Source organism: Frieseomelitta varia, unplaced genomic scaffold (genome assembly GCF_011392965.1).
Source record: "Frieseomelitta varia isolate USP_RPSP 00005682 unplaced genomic scaffold, Fvar_1.2 scaffold_786, whole genome shotgun sequence".
Classification (NCBI taxonomy): domain Eukaryota; kingdom Metazoa; phylum Arthropoda; class Insecta; order Hymenoptera; family Apidae; genus Frieseomelitta; species Frieseomelitta varia.
This window is the reverse complement of record NW_025110574.1, coordinates 1-9856: the sequence shown is the minus strand read 5'-3', so window position 1 is coordinate 9856 and position 9856 is coordinate 1. Positions and strand designations below refer to the sequence as shown.

The 9856-nt window shown below is 40.3% G+C and overlaps 1 protein-coding gene across 4 annotated transcripts; it reads left to right on the top strand.

Annotated features, from left to right (window-relative positions):
• Positions 1–470: 470 nt before the first annotated feature.
• Positions 471–8650, top strand: LOC122535883 (importin subunit beta-1). Of its 4 annotated transcripts, none has more exons than XM_043667766.1 (6): positions 485–946; positions 1522–1580; positions 1673–1855; positions 1955–2308; positions 2392–4403; positions 5218–8650. In XM_043667766.1, coding segments are annotated over exons 1-6 (2670 nt in total). In that variant the 5' UTR covers positions 485–885; the 3' UTR covers positions 5219–8650. The 4 variants fall into 4 exon arrangements, with proteins under 4 accessions (XP_043523698.1, XP_043523701.1, XP_043523700.1 ...); XM_043667765.1 differs by lacking the exon at positions 5218–8650 and having other exon boundaries at positions 490–578; positions 659–946; positions 2392–4407; XM_043667764.1 differs by lacking the exon at positions 5218–8650 and having other exon boundaries at positions 509–578; positions 640–946; positions 2392–4407.
• The last annotated feature ends 1206 nt before the right edge of the window (positions 8651–9856 follow it).

The window sequence follows — 9856 nt, the reverse complement described above, 5'->3', positions numbered from 1 at the left end:
TCAATTTTATTTGTATTATGATTGACTATTATGTTTTCTACTTTTTCCAGGGAGAAAATAGAATAAAATAAAAAAAGGAACGTTAATAAAAGAACAGATTGAGAAAAGACAATTTCTTTATTGTTTTTCCAGATACTATATGTAATATATTGCTTTCTCTTTTACCATTATACATATATTTTTTTACTTTCGATAGGAAACTATATAACGAAATTCATTTTTTTCGATGATTTTTAATACTTTTTAGGATTATGAAACACTGTGACACGGCCAATCTTGGCAAACATGAGAAGCACGAATGCAATTTGCGTGATAGTTTGCAGCTGCAACGTGTACCATTTCAAAATTAACCGGCATAACGGCCACGTTGAACGCGCACGCGCGGCAGCGCTAGCAGCCAGTATAGATGGCGCGCTCATCTCTTCCTGCGCATGTGCAGAACAAATTTTACACAGCGCAGAAAGAAAATAGTCCGTGCTCGAAGAGACACGACGATCACTTCGAGAAACGTGACACTCGTGACAGTAGTTTTGCAACGTTTACGAGTTTACGAGGTGTACAACGGGAGTCCAAGTGAAGTGAGTGGCTGACAGAGAACACAGATTGAGCATATTAAAGCCTCGAATTAACGATCAAAAGGTTCGTCTGTACGTACTAGGCGCGAGAATATCAAAGGCAGCGGATATTACTACGCCGCACGTTGTGGAAGGAAGCAGAAATCGAGTACTGGCAGGAAGTGAGTAGAAGGGGGTACGTCGTTGAGCTAGTTGATTCGGTGGTGGCTACATGTGGCTGTCCGCCGGTCGCAACAACGAGGCATTTTCTATCGGAGCATAAGAAATTACGTTTCTCCACGATACTCGACAGACGAAAGAAGATAAAATCATGCAAATGGATCCGACGACAGTACACCTTATCCAGGTTCTAGAGAGAACTGTCTCCTCAAGTAAGTCGTTTTGATTAATCGGCCTTTCAGATTATTGGCGACATCATGGAATCCCGATCAGTTTTTCTTATATTATTTCCTTCCCCTTGACCTTGTTGTTCCTGTTACTTTATGAATCACATAGTACTTCGTTTTTATCGAATGCTTCTTATCGTTTTCGCGACCTTGCCTGAAAAAGTAAAGTCATACCGCGTGCGCGTCCTTTTTGTGCTTCTTCCGGTGTATCCATGAAGTATCTGGAATCGATGTTAATTGAGAGTTTCGTTGGTTCATTAAAAATCTTTCGGCATCGACGTGTTAACGTTTAATCGAGATTTTTAGTTTATATGAAAATACGTTGTATTGTGTTCCGCTTGGCTGTTGCTAGGGGCTTTGTTCACGACCGGAAAAGTATTGTCCCATGTGACGGTTACTCGTATTGCACGTCCCCGTTGTCGGTTGGCACGGCGAATAACAGTGCATCTCGGTTTTCTAACCTCTATCGTTGCTACACATTTTTCGCTAGTTTGACATTAACGAAATAATACATAGAAAAATCGATTAATTACCCTCATCTTCTGCACACGCTATTTCAGACAAAAATGAACTGGAAGCAGCTCAGAATTTTCTGGCGCAGGCAGCAGCAACTAATCTTGTAAGTTATTTTTCTCTGGAAACAAAATGTCTTTAATCGACGAGTATATAATTAGAGAGATTATGAGAAATTCGTTGCTTTTATTTTTTTAGCATGAATTTTTGCAAAGACTCAGCGGTGTGCTGGTTAATGCCACCGCAAGTCCAGTTGCTCGTATGGCAGCAGGTCTTCAACTTAAAAATCAACTTACATCCAAAGATCCAGAGTTAAAATGTCAATATCAACAACGTTGGCTCGCTATTCCTGTAGAAACAAGGGAATATATTAAGAAGAATGTAAGGAATTCTATTTTTTTTTTTTTTTTGCAAATATTTGATAAATATTTGATAAGTTATGTAAGGATGCACGATACTATTATATTTATTTATTATTAGATTTTTGGAGCACTCGGAACAGAGAACAATAGGCCAGGTTCTGCAGCGCAGTGTGTTGCATATGTAGCAGTTACTGAATTACCTGTTCGTGAATGGACCAATGTCATTCAACTATTAGTTAATAATGTTGTAAATCCAAACAGCACAGAAATATTAAAAGAAGCAACTTTAGAAGCTATTGGTTACATTTGTCAAGACATAGATAGCGATGTTTTGGTATCTCAGTCTAATGAAATTCTCACTGCTATTATTCATGGTATGAAAGTATCTAGTACTTCGCATTATGTCCGTCTAGCAGCTACAAGTGCACTCTATAATTCGTTAGAATTTACCAAAGGAAATTTCGAAATAGAGGTTTGTATAATTCAGGAATATACATATAGAGATTTTTTTTTTGGTAAGAACGTATGGTCTAATTTTTTTGCTTGTGTACACAGACAGAGAGAAACTTCATTATGGAGGTGGTATGCGAGGCAACGCAATCCTTAAACACACAAGTTAAAGTAGCTGCTTTACAGTGTCTTGTGAAAATTATGTCATTGTATTATCAATATATGGAGCCATACATGGCTCCAGCACTCTTTCCAATTACTCTAGAAGCTATGAAGTCAGATATTGATGAAGTAGCACTGCAAGGAATTGAGTTTTGGTCGAATGTATCTGACGAAGAGGTAGATTTAGCCATGGAAGAGGGTGAAGCTACCGACGGTGGTCGACCGCCAGTCAAAGTATCGAGACATTATGCAAAAGGCGCTTTGCAATATCTGGTACCTGTTTTAATGAAAAAGCTTACTAAACAAGAGGAATTTGATGACGAAGACGATTGGAATCCTTCGAAAGCTGCTGGAGTGTGTTTAATGTTACTATCCTCTTGTTGCGAGGATGCTATCGTTCCATTCGTTCTTCCTTTCGTTAAAGACAACATTAAGAGCCACGATTGGAGGTATCGGGACGCAGCTTTAATGGCTTTCGGTTCTATTCTTGGTGGTGTTGATCACGCTACTCTGAAACCTTTGGTAGAACAGGCAATGCCAACGCTTATCGAACTAATGTACGATAGCAGTGTCGCGGTAAGGGACACAGCTGCATGGACATTCGGTCGAATTTGTGAAATTATACCAGAAGCGGCGATTAGTGAGACGTATTTGAAGCCACTGTTAGAGGCTTTGATAAACGGTTTGAAGGCAGAACCTCGCGTTGCAGCGAATGTTTGTTGGGCATTCACAGGTCTTGCAGAAGCTAGCTACGAGGCTGCAGAAACTATCGAGGGACAAAATCCAGAGACATATTGCATGTCTCAGTACTTTGATTTTATTATCCAGAGATTGTTGGAAACAACGGATCGTCCGGACGGAGCTCAAGCTAACTTGAGATCAGCTGCTTATGAGGCACTGATGGATATGGTGAAGAACTCTCCGCGCGATTGTTACTTAACCGTGCAGAAGACGACAATGGTGATTCTGGAGAGATTGCAGCAGGTTCTGCAAATGGAGACACATATCCAGAGCCACTCTGATCGTGCTCAATATAACGATTTGCAATCGTTGTTATGCGCTACCTTGCAATCTGTGCTACGCAAAGTTACACCGGAGGATGCCCCGCACATTTCTGACGTAATAATGACAGCATTATTGTCCATGTTCAACTCGAATTCTTGCAAAGCTGAAGGTGTGCAGGAGGATGCTCTTATGGCTGTTTCGACTCTAGTCGAAGTGCTCGGAGAAGGTTTCTTGAAGTATATGGATGCGTTCAAACCGTATCTTTGTCTTGGCTTAAAGAATCACGCAGAGTATCAAGTTTGTTGCGCTGCTGTGGGTCTGACCGGAGACATTTGTCGTGCCCTGAAAAACAAGATGTTGCCCTATTGCGACGAGATCATGACACTTTTGCTGGAAAATCTTGGCAATAATTCGGTTAATCGTTCCGTGAAGCCTCAGATCTTCTCCGTATTCGGTGATGTTGCTCTCAGTATCGGTCCAGAATTCAAGAAATATTTGGACGTAGTACTTCAAACGTTGGCACAGGCTTCCCAAGCGAATGTCGACAGAAGCGATTATGATATGATTGATTATCTGAACGAATTACGAGAAGGTGTTCTTGAGGCTTACACTGGTATAGTACAAGGATTACGCGGTGACGGATCGAATCCTTGTCCAGATGCGGCAATTGCTCTGGTGGAGCCGCACGTGCCCTTCATCATCCAGTTTATCACGTCTATAGCCCAAGATCGTGAACATTCTGAAGGCAACATCTCAGCCTCGGTGGGCTTGCTTGGTGATCTTGTCACCGTGTTCGGAGTAAAACTCTTGCCAATGGTAGAAACGGACCCGCTTACGGAACTCTTAACCAAGGCTAGACGATCACGCACTGACAAAACAAAGACCCTGGCCAACTGGGCATCCAAAGAGATCCGGAAGCTCAAGAATGTTGCTAACTCTACGTCCAGTTGGTGAGTAATTTTTCATTGCTTCATTAATCCTTTCCTTTTTATACATATATATATTTTTTTCTATTTTTAAATTAATTCTTTTTATTATCGATCATTTTCGTGTGGATCATGTGTGGTGCGTGTATATTTGATCACTTCTTATCCGTATTAACTTTCCGTTTATTTATTGTTTTCCCCATCTCATTCTTTACTGCATTTCTCTTCATTGTACGCTACTTTTCTATGTAACTTTGTCACTAAAATCAATTTCTCGACGAACGATTTTTAATGTCGTACAGTTAGGAAGTATGACAAAAGAAACAAGAAACGCGAATGCATGGCAGTATCGAAGAACCGAAAATACAATAGAGGGGACGGTATGGTGATGAAGAATCAGGAACAGGCTGATTCTAGAAAACGGACCAAATTATAGTTCTTTCTCTTAAAACGAACAAATTTGAAGGTTGTTAATCACTACTGTCTTCGTCTTATCTTCGTTTAAAGAAAAAAGAGTTATAATTTGTTCTCCGTCTCGGAATTATTCTGTACAATACAGAATTGTTCGTTTCCCTTTGTCTCGTAATCCCGTCCCGTGTATAGACACGTGCATTCGACAAAGATAAAGAGAGAGACAGAGAGAGAGAGAGAGAGAGAGAGAGAGAGAGAGAGAGAGAGAGAGAGATCCCTTTAAAGATGTAGCGAAGCAGGAACGGATAGAGAACGAAATAAAAAGAAAACAGAATTAAGAATTTACGTTAAAAAATACGTTAAAAAATATACATACCGAGCGGTGAGCGACGGTTATTGATATTTGGCTCACTTTTGTTGTTTACAGATCACCCCACGGTTGTACTGTCGTGCAATTTGATTTGACTAGAGAGCTATCGAACACAATACAAAGACAACAAGATTGGATGGTGCGGATGCGAGTTGATGGATGTGCGTGAGTTTCGAAACGATGACGATGATGGGGTGATGAGTCTGCACGTGTCCCTGCTCTGGCGACGGTATTCGAGTACCGACACGTCCGAGCGCAACCCCAAATGGTCGAGAAAATAAATACCTGTCTGCCGGATGTCTGCCGACTACGGATGATGAGGAATGCAAGTGGATGTTGCCGATGAATGAGCCAAGGCCGAAGTTTGCCGAGATGTTCCGGTGATGCAAGTATGCCTGATAACGAGGCTTCTACCTGCGTGATTGAGAAGTTGAACCTGAGGAAAGGACGACTTCGATGGACGGTGTTCGTGGCCAGTGAGAGAGTGAGAGAGTGAGAGCGAGAGAGAGAGAGAGAGAAAGAGAGATTGAAAGATTGAGTAAGTACGAAAGGATGAATGAAGTGAACGTTGAAGAAAATGCAGGGAAACCAAACGAGAGAGAGCGAGACTGTAGAGCTATGAAAGGAAGTATGTGCTCTATTAATTGAATTAGTAAGAATGATTTTATTAATATGTATGCGTGTAAAATCGCAGAGAGTCTGTGTGTATAAAATAAAACATGTCACTATTGAATGAGCGATATTACACACTTGTCGAGAAAGTTGAATCAATGCGCAACTCGTTGTAAAGCTCCTAGCTTTTTTGTCCTCCTATAGCTTTGCCAACGAAGCCCGCGACCTGTTTCCAATTCCTTACTAAACTATCACACCATCACTCGTTTGAAGCAATTGAAGCATCATCGAATGACTGTTGTTGTGACAGCGTGATTTAGTAGTTAATGGTCGAAATAAATGGTCTCAGAATGTTGATTGCAATTTTGATGCAGCGAAGTGATGCACGAGTGGGTATGAAAACTACATAAGAAAGGAAGAGAAAGAGAGAGCGAGAAAGAGGAAGAGGTAAAAAAGGTAAGAGTGAATGCATGTGAGTAGCATCACGAATGTTGAATGATTCTCTAAAAAAAAAAAAATAAAAAAAATGATCGGAAAAGTTCGAAATATTGATGATCTCTGGTCCGATCGTGCTGCGCGAGAATCTAATTGATCAGTTGTAGTAGGATGATGATGATGATGATGATGACGACGACGACGACGACGCGTATGTTACTTTTTGACCGTATGTGTGTCTGTTGCTGTTGATTCATTAAAATTAATATTTTGCTGGCATAAGTTACTGAGTTGTACCGAAGTCCTCGTCCGGCCTGAACGTTCGAGTAAAAAAAATTGATAAAAAAAAAAAAAAAAGAAAACTAATCGACTATTCAGTTCCAAAAACACATTACACAATGATCTGGAAACGTAATCCTGCGCACTATTGGAAATAATTTTATGCGATCACCGTATCATTAATTTGTATTTTTGTGATTCTCCAGCGGAATATCGGACGAGAGCTTTCAGCACTGCCATTAACGTTGAAACGATGCTATGTACGTGGTGTCCAGGCACGTGTTTTAGATCATTCGTTCCTTCCTTTGAATTATAAAGGGTACGAGGATGTCGAAAGCTCGTTTCGCGCGAGTATTTGTCGAAGAGATTCGTCTTCCTGGCCTCGCATTGTTTCAAAAAGACAATTGTCGATGATCGAATGGAAAAAAGAAAATTGTGTCAAGAACGTTGCTCATCTTTATTCGCACGTTATTCCGATGCCCATTGAAAAAACGAATACGGTGATCGCGTAAAAGTCAAGAATGAAATTTCGAAAGAAGGCTACTGATATAACCCTGCTTTCGCAAGCTGTTCCGCGATAAAATCAAACAAATTGTACATGAATAGATAGATAAATTTGTTGAGGAAATTGAACTGGGGATATTTCAAACGCCTGATTGTGCAAGGATTACGCACTTCAGAGACTACTTTTTCCTTTTTTTTTTTTTTTTTTTTTTTTGTGTGTGTGTACAGAGACATCCCCCTATTACACGAACATTTTGATCTTGAAACGACTGAAATAATATCAAATGTATCAGAAATGTTTCAGGATCCTTCGACGACACGAAGATCTTTGATTTTCTCGCACACTTCCTTGTCGGCCAGTCTCGCAAATTTCCATAGTTTCTCCTTTATCGGGGATTTTGTGCACGAACGTGATATTTAGTAAGATTTTACACGAAAGATTAAGCGGACGGTCGGGCGCTCTAATAATATAATACGAAGTTACGTCATGTGGTTGAAACGTAGCTGTGCTAGTGCCATGCATTCCAAATACTTTTGCCAGCGGAAGCACACTGTGTGACCGTTCTTTTGTGATGGTCGAGGTATATTTTATAGCAATTTCATTCTGAACTAACACACTTTTTCCCTCGTGAACGCCTCGTTTACGCAAAGCTTTACGTACAGACACGATAGCAAACAGAGAAGATTATTGACAATGGTCGCAGCGAGATTCGAATCGAAATCTAGGCTGAGGGGTCGTATCTTCGCAAAGGAAGGAACCGCCTGGGACGGGGTAAACGTATTTCGGCGGAACAAACACATAAACAAAAACTAAACAAAACAATTTAAAATAGGAAAGAAGCGAATAATAAGTAACGACGAAAGAAAGTAGAAGGGGGAAACAAAATTGGCGTGAGAAGAAGAGATGCAAAAGGGCAAATAGGGAATTGACGTGAAACGATTATAAACTAAGAGACTTTTTATTAAATTGATTATCTTTTTTACGATTTTACATATCGAGAGAAACCAATGTGTCTGCTCCACGTCTGGATATAAAAATAAATATATATACATATATAATTTTTTTACTGTTGCAAACGATATTGCCAAACTTAGCGTATAAGGAAGAGAAACGTCTATCTAGCTTTAAAAAAAGAAAAAAAGAAGAAGAAGAAGAAGAAGAAGATGGGAAGAAAACTAACGAAACAACAAAGAAATGAAAATAGGGGTAGGGAAAAAAATCGTTTCGGCGAGCCGCTCGTTACGTAGACTGGAGCCTAAACCTTGATCTCTTTGCGATACATACATCCATACATACACCAAACACAGACAGTCGTGTACACGAATGGAAATTCTTCGTACATTGTTTTATCCTCGCGGTGGATCGTTTCGATTTCGAAGCAGAACGAAATTCTCGCAGACGAAACACGGTGTCTTCCAATCACGAAAATTTCTCCTCCTACGAAAAAAAGAAACCCTATAGCTTTGCCTTAACAGTTCTCGCGGTGACGACTGCCGTCATCGATCTACCAAAGTCGAAGTCTTGATAAGTTCGTCATTAAAAAGAACAGCCAAAAGTTTCCAAAAAGAAAAAAAAAGAGAGAGAGAGAGAGAGAGAAAAAGAAAAAGATGTACGAAAAAACGAAACAGTGAGACGGTTTATTCCGAATCCAAAAAAGAAACATGCAAAATGCCGAGGCGCAAATTGTATCCTGTTTTTCTTTTACATTCCATGTAGCAGAGAGAGTAGAGGGAAAGAAAGGACGTAAGAAAGGGAGCGAGAGGAGAATGGAAGAACGAGAGAGAAAGAGAGAGAAAGGATGTGGATATGAAAGGGGGAATGAGAGGAAGAGAGAAAGAGAAAGGAACCACGACGGAGAGGACGGCGGTGCGCGACTTTCCGCGTCTTGATAAAGAACTCGATCGCTCGCCTGTTTTTCTGATTCGCAAACAATCGAGAGAGGTGCGCTTCGTTGCGTTGCACCATTCCTATACTAGGCTATCTCTGAAATGGGTAATCGAATTTGTGAGGGCTTTTTACTGGTCGTTAGGCTGAAAAAGATTCGCGTGTTTTCCTTTCGACATTCCTTTTTATCCTCACGACAAGTAAAATGCAATTTAACCATTTGTTTTAGAGACAGTTCGCATATCAACGGAACGAATACGTGACTGTTCTTTTCATCGCGCGTAGCTTACGATCGTGTCTAAGAGCATTTTTTTTTCACAATCGTACAACAAACGTGTGCTCGAGGTGCTGCGAAAGAAAAAAAAAAAGGAAAAAAAGAAACGGTGTATAGATATCGTTGGTTTCCGGTATCCTCGAGGTTATGATTGCGAATCATGTTATCAGGTCCGCCGAGAGAGGTAAAAAGACTAACAGAAAGACAGAATCGGTCGCGGAAGCGTCCACAGAAGAAGAGGTGCAGAGATAGGAAACTAGGAAACGAAACGCCGGCCGTGCCGTGATGGAAGTAACGAGTAACGAGTTGTGAAAATGAGAAATACGAAAGAAAATTATATTATATACGCGACTGTGATTTTTTGGAGAGACTCTCGTGTGCGAGGGGTCGATGTTCTACCCTAAAGGGAGCGTGGTTCTGGGTGATTTACGTTCTCTGTCCTATACGATCGACGATCGTTCCATATGACTATCATTTTGTCTATCCGTTTTAAGAGACGAATGGTCGCTGCTCCGCGTTCCGAGCTAGCTTAACGCGCACATGATAATACGTGTTTAATAAGTATAAGAAACGTCGAGATAGTTTCGTTTGAAAGAAAGGGTTTTCCTTTTTTACGTTTATATAAATATATATATATATATATATATATATATATATATATATATATATATATATATATATATGATCGAGAGAACGAGCCACACGAC